At 44.8% G+C, this 21,603-nt stretch overlaps 1 protein-coding gene across 1 annotated transcript; it reads right to left on the bottom strand.

Annotated features, from left to right (window-relative positions):
• Positions 1 to 4,038: 4,038 nt before the first annotated feature.
• OTP (orthopedia homeobox) lies at positions 4,039 to 13,617 on the bottom strand. The gene is made up of 4 exons (XM_067568693.1): positions 13,474 to 13,617; positions 12,826 to 12,957; positions 11,652 to 12,061; positions 4,039 to 5,539 (listed from the first exon to the last, which is right to left on the bottom strand). Exons 2-4 carry the CDS (start codon positions 12,860 to 12,862, stop codon positions 5,009 to 5,011), a joined length of 978 nt encoding a protein of 325 aa, XP_067424794.1. The 5' UTR covers positions 12,863 to 12,957; positions 13,474 to 13,617; the 3' UTR covers positions 4,039 to 5,008.
• Positions 13,618 to 21,603: the final 7,986 nt, after the last annotated feature.

A 21,603-nucleotide genomic window follows, 5' to 3' on the forward strand; every position in this document is an offset into this window, starting at 1 on the left:
TTCATTATAGCGGTTGAACAGATTATTAAGAGAGATTTGTGACATTGCATCGTTATAGTTTGAGATTTCTCTTTCTGTTCCTTTAACAATATTGTGTATGTTTTACATTTTTCATATGTATATAACACATTAGACAACAAAGAGTTTTTTGCTTTTCCTATTTTCTTTTCTTTCTTTCTTTTTTATTTTATTTTATTTTTTTTTTAATGCTGAAATGTTAAATCGGTTACATTTGCTGTACTGACTGATCTGAGCTGATCAGAGTTATTGCCAAGCAGGAGGTGGTCCCCTTTATGCGAGTGCTTACTTTTTTTAAAATGGATCTTAATTCCTGCATTGGAAATGAAGCTGGGTTAGCTATTAGCCCTCATATTAATAATTTAGAAAATACATGCCCAATCACTTGTGTTCTTTCAGTTCCCACTGAACACAGCTGCAACCTGCATTAGGTGTTAGGGTGAAAGGATATATTTCAGATGAGATATTTGTGCTGAATTATTAGAGTAGTCTGTATTATAGAATTACTAATAAACATTGCTTCTGGCTCAATTTAGCCTGAACTCAGTGAACCTAGCCAATGGTGACAAATCAAAAACTCAGAAATACCCTATGAATGAATCTAACTAATCAAGAAACCCTGTAGGAAGTAGATGCCAGGATTAATGAGCCAGTGGTTTCACCGTGCCATGCTGTTATTTCTTCACATAAATGCCCTCAGATGAGATTACCTTTGTCATGAAAAGGAGAAGAGGAAGGTTACATACTTTCAACTGACAGGTTAACTGCCATACTTCCATTACTGTAAGATACATTTTCATGTTCTGAGTTTTTTATTCTGAAAATGAAAATTTAAAGTCCACAACACAAATTAAAACACATTTTCATTTCCAGGAGCAGGGATCATTGCTGCTAGTGCAATAATATAGTCTGTACTGCATGTTACCAGATATCCTAACTTGCACAAACTTCCTCAACTGTTAATTATTGCTCAATAGATACAGTGGCCAGTAAAGCCAGTTCTGCCTTCCAGTGGGATTTGAGGGGGTGGAAGACAGGATCAGGAGAGTGTCAAAGCATTTAATCAAAAAAGTAAATGAAAGGTTCAGCGACATTAACAGTATGCAAATACATACCTTAGACATTAGCTGTGCTGTTATATTTAAAGGAAAGTTAAACCTGCTTAGATATACCCTAGTATGGAAAGGAATCCATCTTGGAGATACTTATATCTGAATCTGCTTAAAGCCTCAGTGGGTAACTAAATGATCAAAGCTAAATCATATTTAAGGCAGGCAAATAAAACTAGTTTGTACAATCCCCAATATGTTGTATTAGCTATTTAGTATGTAATAGACTAATTATTATTCATCATCAATGTTCCTGTTCTGTATGTGTGGAATTCAGTCACTTTTTAAAATGATTTTATTTGAATGGAGCCAGTATGTTACTGGTGGTATGTAAAAATGGTCAATGTTGTTTAATTTTTATATTTTAATATCAAGTGTGAGAGATGTCTTGGAATAAAATCACTCACTTGCAGCCTGTAACTGGTATGGCTGAAATTTGCACTTTGCTTCTTTTCATCCGTGTTAAATATATAAGTACATCAGCTTAAACATTTTATGTTGCAAAGCTTCAGTTGGTAGTATGTGTATGTATAACTTCAAAAATCTTCAGGACTCTAACACGATGAACTATTGCCATGGAAACAAATATTATATCAAAACTGGATAAGGACAAAAAGCTTGGTTCATATCCAGGACAACATTTTCATTAGAATATGAAGAAAACTATTTATATTTAGGAAAAAGCATTAAATGGAAGGATCTTTGTAAGACATCTTCCACAGATTTGTGCTTTTCCATTAGTGTCAAGAGATGGATCTTTTGGGTTTTGTCTTTTCCCCCAGCTGGAGAACACATTTTCCCCCTACCATTAAAAAGCACAACATTTTGAAGATCTTGTATAGCACATTTTATTACATTCCTGATGCCTACATCATAAAGCTGCCTTGCTTACAGCAGTATAAAGAAGCTGTAAAATTAACATGCTTGTAAACAACCTTCCATACACTGGAAGAAACGATGTGAGGGTTACACTGATCTCCTAAAAGGAAGTTGAGGCATGCAGATGATGCACAGTTTAGAAATAAAGGCCAAAGACTGGTAGGTGCTGGGATGTGGATGAGATTTAAGCAAGAACAAAGGCATCCAGTATTGTGTTGAACATGCAGAGTCACCTGCTTTTAATGCATAAAAGGGAGCCTATGGGGTACACTAAGGCTACAGAGCTCTTATTAAATAGCATCCTTCGATATGCACTATGCCTAGATTTTCATATTGATAATCCTAATTAAGCAGAAATGCCAAGTGCAACCTGCTCCCACTGTAATAAGTAGCAAAAATCCCATTGACTGCACTGGAGCACGACTTCAGTGCGGAAGAATCTTTATCCTTTATAATTGAAAAAGACCATTTAAAAGGAGGAGAAAACTCCATCCCATCTTGGCGTGTAATCGCTGCCCGGGGCAGTGGATTTTTTTAGGACATTATCACGTGGGGGTGGCCAATGGAAGACAAATCTTTTGCCTCAGGGCGGCTGCGGGTTCCTGTAGCATACCGATGGCGCAGCGTGTGCCGTTTGGGCAGGTTTACCCCAGGTAAGTGCCGTATGGAAACATTGGTCACAGCGAAACACACAAGTAAGATGATGAGCAGGGTGCGTCCCTGGAGAAGCACCACTCAGAAGTGCTAACCCAACCGGCTTGACATCTAGGATTCTGCCAAGGGGCGCAGCGCTGTTGCCCTGTGTCACCCTAGTAGACTCACTCTTGCTCTGGAGCGTCAGTGATTTATCTGCCTTTTAGTTCTCTTGTAAATGACATATACATACGTAATACGCACTTCGGAGCAAGCAAGGACACTTCTGCGGACGCCTATACGTCGGGCACTCTCAGGTGTGTAATTAAGCGGTGTGTAATTGATGTACAGGAGGAAGCGATTGTAGTGAACCACATTAAAGGGGGGAGGAGGGAGACATCACTGTACGATGCTTGACAACATCCTGTCCTTTTCCCTAATTCAAAGTTTGCACAGCTGGAAATGGAGTGTTTTCTCTTCCGTGGCATTAGCCAAGTGACAGGAGCGCACTCATTTCACGTCTGGCAAAAAGAGCTCTTCTCCAACTAGTTCTCCATTTCATTTCTCCTCCCTACAACCTTTTCTGGCCCGGGAGGGGGACAACCAACCACAACCCCAGGCCTCACTGCCCCTATTAGCCATTGTTCTTTGGCTATATACAAACGGAAACTATTCATTCCTTGTTGTCTGAAAATCACAGGCTCGGGCAAGTTCTCCAGTCCTTCTTACCCGGGCAAATCTCCCGACTCCGGGAGGATTCGCTCCGCACTTAACTATTTCTTCTACTTAACCCTATGCGGCGCCAACAGCTTCATCTGAACCGGAGCTGTAAGCAAGCGTCTAGATGTCCCTGTCTGAGACCTGTTGATGTTAACGTCGTAATCGTGGGCCCTGTCCCAGGCACGTAGGCACTGGGTTTGTGTCTGTCGCTGGCTGGCTCCCAGCTTCCCCTCCAGTAACACACTAACCGTGCTCCACTTCCATTCTTCCTTTTCTTTTCGCCTCCCTCTGGGTTGTTTGTATCGTAACTTTCTGATCCGTGGCGTGGAAAGGTCAATTACGCACAAAGATTAACAAAAGTTTATTGATCATGAAGTATTAAAATTGTAATAAATGAAATACTTCAATGCAAAGTTCAAGCAAGCCAATCATCCCCAAAAGTCCGACCAAAAAAAAATCATTGAATTTTAAATTGGGGGGGGGGGGTCGTGTTTTTTTTCTCTGTGGGTTCAGACACCTCTCACATCTCACACGCCACACCAAAACCCATAATTCTTCAGATCACATACTGAAAATGATTTTATTTATCCATTTACATTAACTTGTTATAAACTTGTCCAGAAAAGTCAAATAATATGCTTTATATTAGCTCAAACATTTATTAAGAAACCCAAAATTCAATAAATAAGCACAGACAATAAGTTAAAACAGATCACAAATCGACCAGTATGTAACAAGAATGCTTTATCTACACAAAACATCCTATTTCACATTGTTTGTTCATTCTTCCAAATAGCATCTGTTCTCTGGGGTTGGATTGGACCAGCACATGCAGAAAAGAGCTGATTGTGTTCTCTGTACAAAGTGTGGCAGGGTTGGAGAGAGAGACTGTCCATGTGCACCAGGCCCTTGCCACCCAGCTTGGAGGGCGAGTGGCAACAGCAGAAGATGCAATAGAGACAACAGCAACAAAATAAAAATAAAACCGTGACAGGTTTGCAACTAAATCGATCAAGAAATCAAAGATCCAGAAAAGGGAAGTGCTTCCCCCTTCCCCCACTTTTTACAAAAGGAATCAGGACTTTGATCCCCCCTCCCCCACACACACACTTATAAACGCTTTATCAAAACGGGTTCAATTTCCTCTCGATTTCTCACATCACTTCATTAATCCGCCCAGCCCCCTCCCAAAGCCAGGGTTGCCTCTTAAGACCCCTTCTTCCGACCCAAAGCCTTGCAATATTTGTTGGGGGGGGGGGGGGAGTTACTGCTGCTGTGCTTTGGATCTCTTTGCTGAGCCCCTCAGGCGGCTGCGTGGGTAGGGAAGGGAGAAATTAAAAGGAGATCCCAAGTGCCCCAATCAATGAGTCCTTTTGTGGGTTGTTTTGTGTTTTGGATGTTAAGACACAAGGCCTGGCTGCTCGTTGTGTCTCCTCCCGGGATCGGGCCTGGGGGCGTGTGAGGGGATGGGGGGGGCTTTCTCTGCCCACCAACCAGTCCACATTGGCGTCTGATTTCAGATCCTGAGTTGGCTCCCTGGTACGTAAGACGGGGTGGGGGGCTGGGGGAGGGGGTAACGCGATCGGCGGGGGGCGGCGGCCGGTGGCCAGGCCAGGCCCGGGCGGCGGCGCTGCCAGCCAGGCCAGCCATTAGGTGAAGCTCATGGAGACTGTGTGCTCGAGCGCTTTGCGGCGGAGGGAGGCGATGCTGGTTCCCCGCCACACGTCGCTGCTGTCCGGGGAGCTGCAGAGCTGCGGCGAGCCCGTCACGTTGCTGGGGCCGGGCAGCGAGCCGGGCACCATGCCGGGGAAGGCGGGCTGGTAGAGGTGCGACTGCAGGCCGGCGCCGTTGGAGCCCGCCAGGCTGTTGGACAGGCCCATGGAGTTGGGCGGCGGCCCCGCCGCCAGGCTGCACTGGGACAGCGACTGCGCCATGGCCTGCTGGCGGCCCAGCGCCGGCGGCAGCTGCAGCTGCGACACGCCCGGCATGGCGGCCGCGGCCCAGCGCGTGTCGTTGGCGTGGAAGGAGCAGAGGCTGTCGCCCATGGCGGCTGCGGCGGCCGCGGCGGCCGAGGGGAACTGCGGCAGGCCCGGCGTGGGCAGCAGCGTGCCCGGCGCCCGGAAGACGTTGGTGGTCTTCTTGCGCTTCTTCCACTTGGCCCGCCGGTTCTGGAACCAGACCTGCCGGACATGCGGGGCGGGGGAGAGCGAGAGAGCGCGTTAGAGACCGTGCGGGGCCGCCGCGCCGGGGCGGGGCAGGGCAGGGCCGGGCCGCCTCCCCTCCGGAGCAGCACCCACCGCCTTCCCCGGATCCCCTCCCCCAGCCGCGCACAGACACGGAGAGGCTGTTAGGGGGGCCACCCCCCTCCCCGGGGGATATGGGGCCCGGTGTGCTAGGTGCTGGACAAGCAGCAGGCGCGTGATGACAAGCAGGCCTTGGCTAATCTAATAAAACAAGTGGGAGGAAGGGGGGGGGGGGCACACGGCTGCCGAATGTACATACACTGCGTAGTGGGCACGATGTGGCAGTCCTGTACACAATGTAGTGTATGTCCCCTACCTATCCTGCTGTCTGCATATATGTGCACAGCATCAGAGAAGTGTGGGACGGGAAGGGACCATCTAGTCCAGTCCCCTGCGCTCAAGGCAGGACTAAGTAATAAGTATATATGCAGACATAAGAAATATCTACCAGACAGATACTTATTTATATACATCATTCTCCCCTACTACCGATATTTGTGTCACACACAGTTATATATATATGACTGTGTAACGTGTAGACACACAGTTGTATGTATATAGCAATACTGAGGACACAGTGTATGTACAATCTGCACAGCGTAGGCATTCTACTGAAAGTATAAAATGGGGATTTCAAACTTTGAAAAGACTCCCTTTATTTTGTCTGCTCAAAGACACAGCACACACCCCATTTGCTCCAAGAAAAACGGCTCAGTTGCAAGCAAACTAGATCTGATAATAATATACTTTGGAATAGTAAAGCCTGCACCATTGATTCACGTTCTGGTTTGTGTAGCCATGATAACTTGCCTTTGCACCATAATGGTTGGGGCTTAAACATTTAAATATATAATTACACACGGATATGCCAGATTCAAATGGATCTTTGTTTAATGATTCATTGGTGTAGGGGGAGCTATTTCTAGTTACCCTGCTTGGTGCATTAGCCCTGGGATCTACTATTTTCAGAGAATGGGGAAAGTCATGAGCCTGAGGGCCTCATCCCTTCCTCAACAGCCAGGTTCTTCTCATCCGTAGACTGAAAGTAGATTTATCTTTCCCCGTTGCAAATGAATGGAGGCCCAGTTCAAAGCTTACTTATACTACTTGTCAATAAAATGTAAATTTGCTTTAACAACCCAAGTCTCTTTTGGAATGAGCTATATTTGGTTGATTAAATACACTTCAAACCTACCTAGGTAGTTTACATTTTACTTCTTAATAATGACAAAGAGAATCTCTGATCTTTGGGCTATTTGTCTATAAAAGTCAAAATAAAGACGAGGCAAAATAAAGACGAGTTTCCTATTAGATTATTATCTAAACCCTGTTGCCATGGCAATAATCTCTTAACATTTTTAAATACTCGTTTTGATGTGCTAGTTAGTCAACTGGGTTTTCATCTGCTTCAGCCCACTGGTGAACTGATACCTGATAGTGACACTTATTCATTCTCCATTCAGCCATTTAACTCAGTATTTGTTTTTTAATCAGGCCAAACCTGCCTGGTTTTACTCACTGGTAGTCAATGGAACGGGATTTGGCCCGATTCAAATTTCCTGGATAATATTTGGGGGGATTTTACAAATGTTCTGTAAAAATCAAAAGCCCAAAAGGTGAGAACTAGATACGTAGGATCTGCGTCTGTCTTGGTCAGATAATTCATTACTTACTGCACACCCAAAAAATCCCATGCACAACAATTGAACTATACTGAATGATTTTGTACTAGAGATTTCTACTCCGTGTAAATAGGACCGAGATGATTCTTGTACAGGAAAGCTATTTATTGAAGTAGGATTACTTTACTCCCTCCCCAATTCTCCGCTGTCTTCCCCAACTGACACGGATTTTTTGTCTCTCTCCCTGGCCTTTATTCCCTAGCATTGTCTCTCCTTGTTTTGTGCTGTATAGTCAGAGCTCCGCTGTAGCCCCACAAGTTGCCGTGTGACTGATTAATAAAGCTGCAGGAATTCATATAATGAAAGGGATCAATGTATCTGTGCCAGGATTGAGCTGTCTGCAGCCACCTTCACTCAGGAGGAGAATTTGTGTAAAATAGGCCGGTATAAAAAAAGGGAAGCCCCGAACTTGTGCTCCTAACTCTGCTTGAGATAGCGCCTGAATTCCTATAAAAAGGTCCCTGTCACTGGAACATGATTTTGTACCAAAACTCTGAATTGCTTCACTACTAACGTCCAGTGCCTGCACCATTAACAAGAATCGCTCAAACCCGACCTCCTCCGTTGCTGTGTTTGTTTGATTTTTTTAAGAGTCAGATGTTTTTAGTAGCCAGATGCTTTGACTCAAGGTGATAAAATATTGGAGTGAATGAACTGACATGTTTCATTGTATTGTCAAATGAAAACACTAGGCTGTTGTAAGAGGGGAAAACTGCGAATCCACTTGAATTCCGGATTATTACTATTCAAGACCCTAGAACCTGCTGGAGTTTATCGTTTAATATTATATACCTAGACTGAGAAATATGGTCGGCCATTAACAGAAATGAACAGCTGTTAAGGAACTAAATGTTATATGAATAATCGAAAAATCGTGTTCAATTATGTTTTAGGGTTAATAGTTAAATTGCGGCTACAAAATCTTTTATGTTTCATGGTTTACTGGTGTTGTAAAGAACCTCCATCAGGTCTGATCGCCTCAGTTCATAGCTAGAGTGCATATGCTTTTAAAATGTGAATGTTTCCAGTTGAAAACTAGTGCATGACAGATTAAAACGTAGAGAAAACCTGAGGGAGATTTTGAAAATGCACACATGACAACTCTGGAAATATATTAACCACAGGCATCGGGCAACTCTGGAGTATGTTTCAAATGCAACTAGCCCCTAAAAATTATTAATACAACAGTGAGAATCTAATGGAGGTTGGAATCTAAAAATCTACTTTGCTCTCTGCTGTTACAGTAATATAGACATACTGTAAATGTATTTTAAAATATATAGCCCGTTTAATTCTCCAGCAATAAATGTGTGAGAAATAGAGAGAGAAGAGGAGAGGATATTACTTTTTTTTTTCCAGGAGCCAAACCTTTATGAAGATCTCATTGGAATCTAGCGGATGATTAATGTGAAGATTTGGTAGGAAATCTGGAGAGCTGTATTAAAGCTCAGATCTCAGGTTCATTTCGATCAGCCAGCCGTGAACTCTGGCCGAATTCATTACACTTTAATAGTGCTGGGAGAGGAAGAAAATGCAATTTCTCATTCCATTAGAAAACTAGAAAATACTCTCAGCTTGTCCCCTATTAAGATGTGGCAGGTGACAGGACCATTGCGGGGGACACGGTCAATGGAATTACAGCAGATTATTTTTGTTCGTATAAAATATTGAAAGGCAAGCCTGACTGTGCAGAAGTTATTTCACTGATTCGGTTTTTATGTAAATAAAATATTGAAAGTTAATTAATCCATGCTAGAGACTAATGATTATGCTTATTATATTGCATTTGATCGCGTAATTTGCATGATTCTCGCATTGCTGCTTAATAAGCCATTCCAGGTTATAAATAATCCTGAAATTGGTTTCTAATAATGGCATGCTATAAAAAAATGGTTTTATTACACAAGCCTGAAAAGAAGAGCGATATCAGACATGGAATTGGGTTCCCTTCTAAGCCTAGTCTTTAATAATTATTTAAATGTATAATATACATTAAATATAGCTCAAAATGAGAAAAGAGGTAATTTATTCTAGCATTTAAAACACATAAAAACATATACAGCCGCTATAAATTATCTGTTTAGATCATTTCCTAGTGTGATGCCCCACATGCTTCAAGGAATGTGTAGGCAATCTGTTAACTATAAAGAATACTATGAAGTACTCAGATAAGAACATAAACCAATTACTATTTAATTTAAATTTGGTCAAGGAGCAATGATACAGTGAATTGTGAAGTAAATACATTTTACATAAATTATGTTTGCATTGCATTACGTGTTAATCATTTTGAAGTGTTAATTAAGAAGGTTATGTTGATCTGATTACTTTTTAAACTACAGAACATTATTGTAAAAAATATTTAAATTGCCACTCTATTAAACTCTTTTATCAACAGTCTTGTGCTATTATGATTGGTTCGGGATTATGCTGAGACCATTAAAACCGTTGGTCTTTCTTCCTACGTATTTCTTTGATGTGCTTTAGGAAAATAACTATTTCCATTATATAGTTTATATTTTACTTCATTTACCACACTCCTAATATTGAAATTGGTATCGTTAACCTTTGGGAAACCCAATAAAGTTTAATCGTCCTCGTTTTCTTTTTTCATAAAGTCAGTTGTCCAATTATATTTTATTTGTGAATCTAATTTCTATTTTAATTTAAACTAATTATCATGTATAAGTTGAATACAAATGTTTTACTTTTTAAAACAAATGCGTGTGTTCTGTTACGTCCAAGAACACAGTCAGTTTCTGATTATGACACCTTCGTTTAGTTTTTTAAATATCTTTTGGCTTTCTTTTTCTTTTTTTGGCAGGAAGACTTGGCTTGCCGTGAGAATTTTTGGAGACGAACACTGTTAAAGTTCAAATGCGTTCATAGTATCACCATACCATACAAGTTAAAGCACTTCCAATGTTCATGATTCATTTATCTAAGGGTCTCACACAAAATTCCCCAGAATAACAGTTTAGGTTTAAAAGTGTTATTTGTAATACTCTATAGTTTTTTTAATCCTTCTCGCCTACTTTTAATTTCTGCCTAAATTGATTTGGATAAACTGTTTGCTGTTTGTCAAAAATATATATAATAAAATAATGTGAAGACAGCCTTCTTCATATTTAAACCACTTACTTCTACTCTTGTCTTCAGTATTTATGCATTATTTTAAAGCAAGTATAAAAAAAGTAAACTCAAAAATTGTGCTCACAGACATTCCTTTTTAACCAGCACCTACAAATTTAACATGTTGTTAGGATTCGATTAATACTGTATAGAAGGTTTGAGCTACAAAATGTTTCAGGCAATCTGGCATAAAGTTCTAGGGAAAACGTAGCCGCAGATGTCAATGGGAGGCGTTCAGGACCTTGGACAGTTTACACAAGTGAATTAGAATCAGAGTACAACCAATTCCGCGCTAACGATGATAAAAGAAGCAGGAGCATATTAGGAGCATACCCTTATTGTAGACATTTCAGGAGACATAAACAGGTGATTAATTGAACCGCGTGTGAATTTTCAATCGCTTTCCTAGTGTTCAATGCTGCTTTCCGCTGGAATTCAACATTTCCCCAAAATCCAAATAAACGCCACTGTTTTGACTCCAGATTTGCATTACTCTTTTAAATGATTTTCGCTCGCTCGTAATATTTCACACGCTCATTGGTAAACAGAAAGCTCCACTACAAGGATTAAAAATTAAACGAAACTAGTTACAGCAGAGACTTGCTCTGTCTTTGGTTTTGTTTGTTTTGGGGGTCTCTTTCTGATCGATCGATCGATCGTTCGTTCAGAGATCACTTGTGAAGTGGGATGGTGGTCACTGGAGGTAGCTAATTTCACAATCAGCTCAGGAAAAAAATTACAATTTGACTAGGCAGCTCAATGGCACGCACTACACTGCTAATGATGTTTCTCCCTAACGGGGATTGGCTCAATCGTTTGTGTGCTGCTTAATATCGGATATTCAACTGTTGCATTCACACTGGCGCCCTGACTCCCTTTCTCTCTCACATCGGATGAGTTTTGAAAAGAATTCCTTGCGGCTTCAACTGCAATTTTGTTCGGAATATTTCGTGCAAGGCTTGTCACTAAGCGCCGGCTCTTGGCGGGCTTATTATTACTCTTTGGGTTATGAATTAGGCGCTGGCATTTGTAGCTGTCTCTTTAGCCGGCACGCTCAGGAAATGACAGCCCCGTGTGTTCTCTTTTAAGGCCCCAAGGGAAAGCCCAAAGGAGGAGGAATGGGAACACAAACGAGAGCGGAGAGGGGAGCCCTGATCTGGCTGGAGTGCAGCAAGCGCCCGGGGGGGTGCCGGGGGGGATCCGGGAGGACTGGGCATGGCCGCAGCTGCTCCTACCTGGACCCTGGACTCGGTGAGGCCGATCCTCAGGGCCAGCTCTTCCCTCATGAAGATGTCTGGGTAATGGGTCTTGGCGAAGCTCCTTTCCAGCTCGTTGAGCTGCGCCGGGGTGAAGCGGGTCCGGTGCCGTTTCTGTTTCTGCTGCCCCTGCTGCTGTCCGCTTTGATTGGGGTTCTGCCCGCCCTGCTGCCCCTGCTGCTTGTCGGGGTCTTTGGCGCCGACTGCCAAGGAGGCCGGGTTGGAGCCCACCGTGGTGATGTCCTCCCCGGGCAGGAGGGTGGCCCCTTCCACCGTGTCCGAGTTGGGAGCCATGTCTCCCGGGTGCCCTCCCGGGTCAGAGCCCCCTACGCCCAGCCGGCACTTCACCGCCTCCCGGTGTCCCAGCAGCTCGGCCGCATCTTTCATTCCTGCGGAGGCAAAGCAGCGGCGGTGACTCACTCCCCTGCGGCCAGGCCCCGCTCAGCCCGAACTTGTATCCAGCACCCCCAGTTTGCTGAGGGGCGAGCCCCGGCCACTCAGCCCTCCGTGCCCACCCCCCCAGCGCGCACACTGGGGGACCCCCGGCCCTCGCCAGCGCAGAGCCCCAGCGCACCCGCGCCGTCACGGGCGCAACTTCAGCAGGCGGACAAACTTTACCGCCCCAGCTCTTCTTCCTGCGGGCAGCGAAGGCTCCAGTCCTTCGGCGGGGCCTGACCCGGCCGGGCCGCCCCAGCGCCGGGGAGGGGAGAGAAGTGGGGTGGGGTTATTTTGTTTGCCGGTGGGGCTGATAAACCCAACCCGCCTCCCCGCAGGGGGCTCTCCCTCCCGGGCAGATCGGGACCAGCTCAGGCAGATTTTGTCCCATCTTAAGGAAAAACAAAAACAAAAAAGACGTTAGAAACCAAAACCCCAAACACCGGGATAATCTGCCCTAAAAAGGGGAGACCTGGGGGGGGGGGAGGGGAGAGAAATTAAATGCCCACGACAGGGGCTGGATCCACATGTCCCGTAGACTTTTTTCCCCCCTCCTAAAGACGACCTTAAATCAAATTAAACTTTAATACAGCACAATTACTTTGAAAGGAATTAGCCCATTTAGATCGCATTAAGGTGAAATCAGGGAGCAAATTGTCAATTTCCTGCGCTGCCTTCTTCCTGGGCTGCTGCCGGGGGGGAGAAAAAACTCACTCACCGAGCCGGGCGTCCAGGAGGTCGGCGTGAGACAGCATCGCGCACCGCTCCAGGGTGAAAGCCGTTCCCCCCCAAATTTTAGCGGTTTTCGGTGATTTAAAATAGATATAAGATATGGATATATATAGATCGCCTAAATGAAAGAAAATTCGGTGTGTGGTTAAAAAGGGGGTCTCTTGCATTATAATGTCCTTTAGAGAGACGGGGAGGTGCTTAACACTCCAGTGAACCCGTGAGCAGCTCGGCGAAGGGACCAATCAGGAGGGCAGGCTGCAAATGTCAGAGCCCGGCGAGTCCCCACTCCGCCCGCCCGCCCGCCCGCAGACTCAACACCAGCCGCCCGCATCCCCCCCGGCAGCGGCTCCCCGCGGCAGCGGGGCTGGGTTTTTCTCTCTGCCGCTCGCCCGCTCGCTTGTTTTTCCCCCACACCCGCTCCTTCCTTCCCATCGCCCGCCTTGACTCGCGGCTTTCCTGGCTCAGATCAGCCTCCCCCCCCCCGCCCCCTTTGCGAGGGCCTGAGCTGAGGCAGCGCCTCCAACCCAAACACGGTAGCGGGAATGCCGCGGGAGGAAAGCGGCCGTGCCCGAGCCCGCGTGTGTGGACGCGAGGCCGGCTGGCGGGCGTTCCCGGACAGGGGTTCCTCGCTCACTCTTCCTTGTTGACTTGTGCTTTGTGTGTCAACTTTCACTCCGCAGCCCTGCTGCGGCGAGTTTCAGGATCTTTGCGGGGCAGCGGCTGGTACAGGGCGAGCTGCATGTAACCACTTACAGCATTTATTCAGCATTTATTGCGCCTTCCTGAGGGCTGAGACACAACGAGGAATGAAGCGATCCGCGTTCATAATGAAACTTACACCCGCTCCGTTTTGCTCTCTCCTGTCCTCCCCACCCCCGAGGTGCACTCCTCGCTCGTGCTAAATGTTTGGGGGGGGGGGGGGAGAGAAAACATTGCGCCGAGTTTTAAAAGCCCTTGCACATTTCTGGTTAAAGTGTCTAAGTTCAGCTTGTCCACAAACTCCGCTTAAGGCCGTAAATAAAGTTAAATGCTTTTTATTTTCCTCTTGACTATGTTAAACTACTTGAACAATTTAAAGTGCTTTGCACAAGTGAAGCGAACCATTTCTAATGTTCTGATTTTTCAAAGCCAGCCAACAACAAAGTTTAGATTAGTAATATATTTCTAACCAGAGTAATTTTCAAGATCATTAGGCATTTATGTAATTAGTGCCAAATCTATAAGCTTTTATTACGATTATTAGAGTAAAATCAGTATAAATTTGTACTAATTTACTACTGTTTAGACTTGGCTGTCAAGCCAAGAGGTTCTTATTGTAAATGATAACTGAGGAAATTAAGTGCAAAATTCTGTACCATTTCTGATCCACTCCTAAACAATCCGTTTCAATTGTATGTGTAGCAGAACAGAATGCACTTTTAAAGTTATTTGACTCGTATTTTTATTTGCAAAACAAGAAAAATACCCTCTGCCCAGGCACAATGAAAACTGATATTTACTACTTCCAACTTGATTAACATTGATTTTTAATTCAAAAGTGATGCAATTAAGCTTATTCATTTAGTGCAAATAAAGCTCCCACAAAAAGGGAGCCCAGTGAAGTCTGTGTTAAATAATACAGCGCAAATGGCTTTTTTTGTTCGCCATCCAATTGACTTACACAAAACATTGGAAATGCTGCGTGCGAGCAGATGCAAGAGTGATTTTGTTTGCAGCTCAGATGTGGTGGGTTTCGGCAGTGACTGAACAAGGAGACAAAGGAAGCGGCCGACCGAGATGTAGGGCAGTTTTGTTCCCTTTTCTCCCCGTTCAGATCCTTGGTTACATTGATTCAATTCAGCTTTAGAGCCGTCAGGCTGTTGGGTTGGGGGCATCTCCGGCCCCGCGCAGGAATCACGGCTAGGTTCAGAGACAGAGACCGGCCCCACTTTAGTGGGAAAACAAATTGCGATGTGTGGTTCGATTTTTTTATTTCTTTTGCTTTTAAATCTATTTTATTTTTACATCAGCGGGGGGAGGGGAAAAAAAAGGGGGCAGCCGGTCTGGGGTGAAACCCTTGGGAGCAAAAACCTCCCAAGCCACCCCACTTTCTAACAGCTAGCGCTGCGAGCTCCGAAGAAAAGTGGGAGCGGACCGTCAGACGCGCCAAAGGAGCCAGCCCACCCCTGCCGCTTTGCTACGGGCGTCTGCGAGCCCGCGCTAGCCGCTGGCTGCTGCGGAGCTTGTTTGTATGGGTCTTGGTGCGTTTTTACTCCGCGAGCCCCGCCAGGGCTGGGCGGGCTGGCTGGAGTGATGAGTTGTGATGGTCTTGAGGACTCTGGGTGTCTGTGGAGTGGAGCTGCTGAGCAATGCCTGTGCCGTTCAGCTGAACAGAGAAATGATTGGAAAATCGGGAGCTAATACACGCCGATCTGCCGTTACAATAGTCAAATCCTGGTTTGTTTTTTAGCTACAGGCGCTCCTGCGATGGCGCAATACGTAGCTAGCTCCGGCTGGTGTGTGCATCCTGCCTCTATAGAATATGTTCTATATAGTCCCACACATACATATCCGCCGTGGTGTTGTATGGTTCGGGTCGATAAATAAATGTGTAATAGTTAATGTGAAGACACATCAGAGTAATAACAATGGGATGAAATCAAAGGATTATCAATCTCTCTTAGTAACCGCTGAATAACAATGTTGCACTGTGATTGATAGCGCGCTTCATGTTATGACTTTTCTATTGCTCTTGATTTTTATAGCAGTATAAACAAACTAAATCATTTCTACCAAGGCTTCAAAGCATAATCGTTTTAGGGGGGGAAAATAAGAAAAGGAAATCTGTAGGAGGGAAAAAAGAGTCCACGGCTGCCACTAAGCATGTCAGAAAGAAAATGACAATTGTATGTATGTAAACCACTATAATCACATTCCGCTCCTATATACACTTGTTTTGTCAAGTGTGTGAATCCACATGGGCAGTGTTTGAGATGTATTTACAGAGATTTTATTCCCCGTCATCTTTCCATTTTCCTAGGGTAGCCAGAAAAGTGTCAGTCAAGTCCATTCTTTTTATAATTTAAGGTATTTCCCACACGATCATACGAACTGAAGTTCCTAACAAGGAAAGGCTTAGCACAATGGCCCCAAAATCTTCAGAATGACAAGAGTGTCTCCAGAAATCACTTCAGAGCAAAGTAAAAGGATTTTCTATGACGGATCCAGTGATTTTTCCTCAATAAATAGGTTTTAGATTGTTACACACACGTAGAACTGGAACAAAGGGAACTACCAGAAAATATATTGGTTGCCCCTAATAAAATTTATTTAGACAGTTTACTTCTCATAAAAATAGAGATTGAATTTTGTACAAGAGTGCCTGCCAAGGGGCTAGGCACATGGGATTTTTTTTTTCTTTTCCTCTTTTCAAGGAAGCACATAGAGGACCCGATTCTGCGGTCGTTGCTCAAGCAAAACCTCCATTGGCTGCACTGGGAGGTTTGCCTGAGTAAGGAGTGCAGGATCGAGGTCTTTAACGCTTAACATCGAAATAAACCGAAGTCCCTCATGGTCTTCTGACCCTGAGACAAGATACAGAACGTTACAAATCCTAGGGCTGGTTTAAACAAAAAAATCCAAGTACTGATTGAATGAGGCTATGACATAAACGAGTGTATTTACCCCAGATCTGCTATTATTTAGGCTCCGAATCTCCTTCCATTCTTTCGTCGGAATGATAATATTTTGTGCAAGAACTAACATCAAAATCAAATAAAACAAAGTTAAACTTCTAAAGTCAGAAAGATGGATTGAACTCAAGAGCTGCTTATGTTTAGGATTTGCTATTTGATTTATGTATTTATTGAGCCTCCATTGTCAGAAATATGCAGCTAAGGGACTGCTGTATGCAAAGCGCTGTAATTGCTTTTTACACTTAGCAGACGGTCTAAACGTTTATCAAATCTAACTTTGGGTTGCCTGACTTGTTTGTGCTGCTTTTCGGTATTTCCAGACAAGTAGTGCTGAAATATAGGATATTATTATTCACATTCCTGCTATTAAATGCTGAATTGTAACATTGTTCCCTTTAATGAGAGCGCCTCCCTCAATAATTAACGATCTCACATTTCCCTATTTTCTTGCCTGATGAAAAGAATCAATTTTAATTCGTTGTAAATTACAGCCATGCTTTTGGGTGTTATTTGCTTACAGAAAACAAATCAAGTGACTTAGGCTCCTGTTTAGTTTTCCAGATCTGCATAAGCTAAACACAAATGACAAATCAAACTCTAGCCTTTCGTTAGGCGTGATTTGAAATTAAGAAATGGAAAAAAAACGAACACGTGTTTGTATTTCAATCAACCTTTTCGAAAATATGATTTATTTGGAAATCAGATTATCTGATTGGCAACATGATTGCAAGGTTGCCAGCCTGCTGCAGCTCCCAATTTAATAATTCTAGCCATACTTCAATATTATGAGCAGCTCTGCTTCATGCGATTACACTGTTTGCAGCATTTTGAAGCTGTAACATACATACTTCTTTGCAAGCAACTTGTCAAAGTTTAAGCACATACAAGCTAAGAGTGAGTACAGTGAACACTTTATAAAATAGCCAGTCATCAGATATTCCGAAGACATACTTTCTGTACGCGGCTGTGTGTGTGTGGGGGGGGGGGGCGGTAGGAGTCTAAGGTGGTCTCAGTTAGTTTCAAATATATTTAAGACTATGGCTCCCTGTTTTTGAAATATATCCGGCTAAATCAATGGCACCGTCTGAGGTTGTCTCTTCCTTGAGATATTGTGTGTGGAAGCTCTGAGCGGCGAATCGGTTGCTTTAGATTGAAAGGCTGGCTTATTTCAATTAATTTTCATCAGAACTATGACAACCAGTCTTTTATGGGGGAAAAGCTATTTTAATATAAGGTATGGTTGGACATCTCGCCCCCCGCCCAAATCTATGCCATTCAAAGGCAGACTATTCCTATGCAAAAAGTCAAGACGCAAACACGCACATACAGAGCTTATTTGGGTGGTTTTAGGTTATCAAATGTGTATTTGTAAACATAACATGCTAATATAGTACGGTTTACTCAACCAGCCGTGAATCGTCTGATTTATTGTGAAAGTAAAAGCGAGGTTAGTGTAAAGTATTTTCAAAGATATATCTTTGTTTTAGGGGAAGAGCAGGGTTCCAGGAGAACGCTTTCTGCTAATATATGAACGCTCTTATTTGTAAACCAGCATAGAAAAACCATCTATTAAAAAAAAAAAAACCCAAAAAGCCAGGAACTCACACCAGCTGGCTGGATAAATAAAACCCTCAGACATAACAATGAAAAATATACATCTGAGATTGACACGGGATATTTAACTTTCTTATGTTTAACACGATCATTTTAATCTCACCAATTATATAGGTGGAATATAATAAGAAACATACATATTTTGTTTGGATGTGTTAAGTTCGCTGCTTTTCTGATTTCTATTTACTCAAGATAAATAATCATATATCAGTTATTCAGTTAGGTGACAAGCCTAGTAATTGGAATAAAAAGAAAACATCTCATCCTTATCTCTTTCTATAACTAGATATAGCGCTAATAAGACTGCATCAATCTTATCTAGCAAATAAATAAAATAGACAAACAAACAAATTCGCCTCCAACAAGTTAATGTGGTGTATCTGAGTGGAAAGTAGATATTTTCACGCATTCTGGAGATGAGGAGTGACTTTTAATAAAATCACAAGAAAAACAAATGTAATTCTGTAAGCAATTTCAGAGATCAGCCATCTCTCCCTTTCTCTCTCTCTCTGGCGGGTTAGTTAGTATTCTCCAGTCGTCCTAGCCTTTTATTTTAAAAACCAGTTAGTTCCAGAAATATGACTGTCATTCAATCTGGGACCTTTCGATCCACCTTCCTTTATTATTTGGGGAGGGGGCAATTCTGGAGGTAATACGGCTTATTTTACAAGGATGATTTTTGTTGACTTCTCCCACCCCCCACGCCCCCCTTCCCTCTCGCCCAAGTGCAGCTAATTCGGGGCGTCTATATTCACTCGATTAGAGAAATCTAAAGAGAAAATCGATCTTCCATCTGCAGCAATGCCAGCTTAACACATTAGATTCTTGTTTGGTGCAGGTGATTTGGTGACAGTTGGGGAATTAGAAGTAATAAGTTGTTGTGTTTGAGACCACCCCCCACTCCCCACCTCCGCCCCCAGGCCCTCCCAGCCGTGCCCCGGGAGGAGAGCCGAGCGCTTGGACGCCTCGCCCCGCCTCAGGTGTCTTCTCCTCCGGCCAGGCAGTCGAACAGCCACCGCATCTCCCGCTGTAATTAGTGCTGCTGCCCTCCATGTGGGCTCGATTAAACCGTGATTTAGCCGAAAGAAATATAATTATGGCTGCAAATAAAATAATCAGCATTGAAGAGCGATTTCCTTAATGAGATGGAGCGGTTGCACGTCACGGAGTAAAGGGGTCTCATTAAGAAGTGGTAATGAGGCTTGGGTGAATATTGGGAGTTGCACAAAATATCTAAAGTGGTGAGAAGCCCAGAGCTAGCCCAGAGTGCCTGGGATCGCTCGGCCGGCCACTCACCAACGCCCCACGTGCGCCCCACCGTTGGCTGCAAGGATGGGGTCCCTAGGTGACCTCAGTGTTCAGCTGGGCAAGTCTCTACCAGCTGATGCCCTTCCCTCCCACTAGATCTAGCTGGGATCCCCGCACCCTCTGCTACATGGACATGGAAATCTGGTGCCTGTCAACGGCGGGAGAGGGATTCAAAGCAACATCCCAAACACACCGTCCAGCAGTTGGGTAGAGAGACCGAGGTGTTTCGCCAGCACTTTTCAGACTCTGCCCCATTAGTCTAGATTTGCTATTGCATGACACCCAGTGCACAGATGTAAATATCCTTTTCTACACAGCCATTTGCGCCCTGCAGCTGGCGAAGGCAGAGGTAGGGTCGCTGCTTTTTTACTGATTTCGCAAGTGCTTCTGGTCGGTGGCAAAATCTCGGTCTCTATAGATACGTAGGGCTTCAACTCGTCACCTAGGTGAGCGCCTGGAAATAAATATTTTGGTAATTAAAAAAACCCCCTTAGCGTAGCCATTGTTAATGAGAGGCGTGAAGGGGCCGGAAGCTTTGCAGTTGAGGGCATTTCTTGTATCCATCGTATCCTTTTCGAAATCTATATTCTGTAAAACTCAGCTGTGTAGTTGATTAGTTCATACTCATGAACTATATTTGGGGGGTACTTTGCCCCTCGCTCCCACAAGAGTCAAAATAGTGACCATTACAAAGCAGTTTCTCTAGTGCATCCAGCAAGCAGCTATTTACAAAAGATCCTTTTACTTTACACATGTGCAGGCTGGATTCTTACCCACACTATGAGAAAGCAAAGTATTGTGTGTGTGTGGGGGGGGGGGGATTCTTCTCTTTTCTCGACTACGGATCTCAGGACAAAAATGATCCAGATCCTCAAAAGGTTTAAATCAATAAAGTCGAAAACAGAAGCCGGCAGCTAAAGAAGAAAATCCAAGTCAATCATCTCTAAGTAACAAAGCAAAGAAAGTGACGGAATAAAGGAATTAACAGCACAAATTAAAACCAGATAAGTCATCAGAAAAAAGATCAATGATAAGAGCAAGGCAGGTTTTGTAGCTCCCGTTTGAAACATGCCGGGTAGCACCGCTGGCTACTCTGCAGCCAGTGAACTCTCGGCTGTGCACATTTATTAAAACGGTTCAGAACATGCCAATCCCATTTCTCAGCCCCTGTTCCCCCGCAGTCACCCCGCACACACGACGGGCGCCCCTACAGCGCGTGGTCAGAGCGCCCGGCGCTGCACAGCGCTGGCACGTTTTCGTGCCTGTCTACAAGTAAACAAAGCCGGCTGAGCGCCGCAGAGGGATTCCTCCGAGCCGGATCCGAGGCTCCGAGAGCCAGGGCATGCCGGAGCGAAGGGTGGCTCGCTTTGCCTGGCGGCAGTTCCCTGCCGGTGAGACCAGCCCTCACCTCTCCGCTCTGGGACTGGCCTGATCGTGGAGTTGCAGCTGCTCAGCGCCTCTCGGGGTCAGACTCAAACCCGACCCCCTAGACTCGGCCCTTTTGCCAAGCTGTGCCCCAAACTCCAGGTGCAGCTATCCCAGCCCCTTCTCCCGCCCGGGGCCACGTTGGCCGCTCTCCCCTGCCTCCCGCTAGCCCTGCTTGCAACGTGTAGCCCTCTGGTTCCTTCTTTCCCCAGGTAGCGAGATAGGGACTCAACAGCTTCCCCTCCCCCACGCGGTCCGGCACAAGGCAGAGGGGTCCCGCCGGACCCGCCCATTAGAGAGCAGCCTCTTTCGTGGAGGATCAAGCCCAGCTGGGGGACCGAGCGCAGCTGCCCGGGCAGTGGGGGCAAAGCACCGCCCAGCGTGCAAAGCACAGCTCCAGGGAGCGGGCCAGGCGGCCACAGCCTAGAGTCTTCCGGTTTGAAAGGGGCTGGGCTGCATGCAGCCTTTTAGCTGGGACAATCCCACTGAGCTCACAAGGGCTGGACTGCATCTACTGAAGGCGGGACTCAGGCAGCCCTAAATGTGGCTTCATGCCTGGGCCGGTGGTAGTAGAGTCAAAGCTACGTGTTAGCATTGCTGAGTTTTGTTGCCTTTGGAAGCTTTAGTCTGATCCTGACTATTGTTTGATATAGTGGAAATATGCTCACAGGTAAGAGCCTAGGTCCCAACAGGCAGTAGGTGATATTCTGTATGATTCTAATTGCCTATAATGCATGCAGAGT

This window comes from Emydura macquarii, unplaced genomic scaffold, assembly GCF_026122565.2.
Source record: "Emydura macquarii macquarii isolate MOO-44397 ecotype Brisbane River unplaced genomic scaffold, CSIRO-AGI_Emac_v2 contig_2897, whole genome shotgun sequence".
Lineage (NCBI taxonomy): Eukaryota > Metazoa > Chordata > Testudines > Chelidae > Emydura > Emydura macquarii.

Coding starts and splice junctions, on each gene's coding strand:
- OTP (XM_067568693.1), bottom strand. CDS start 12,862: ATGCTGTCTCACGCCGACCTCCTGGACGCCCGGCTCG. Junction 12,062..12,825: donor CCTCCTGGACGCCCGGCTCG/GTGAGTGAGTTT, acceptor TTGCCTCCGCAG/GAATGAAAGATGCGGCCGAG. Junction 5,540..11,651: donor TCACCGAGTCCAGGGTCCAG/GTAGGAGCAGCT, acceptor CATGTCCGGCAG/GTCTGGTTCCAGAACCGGCG.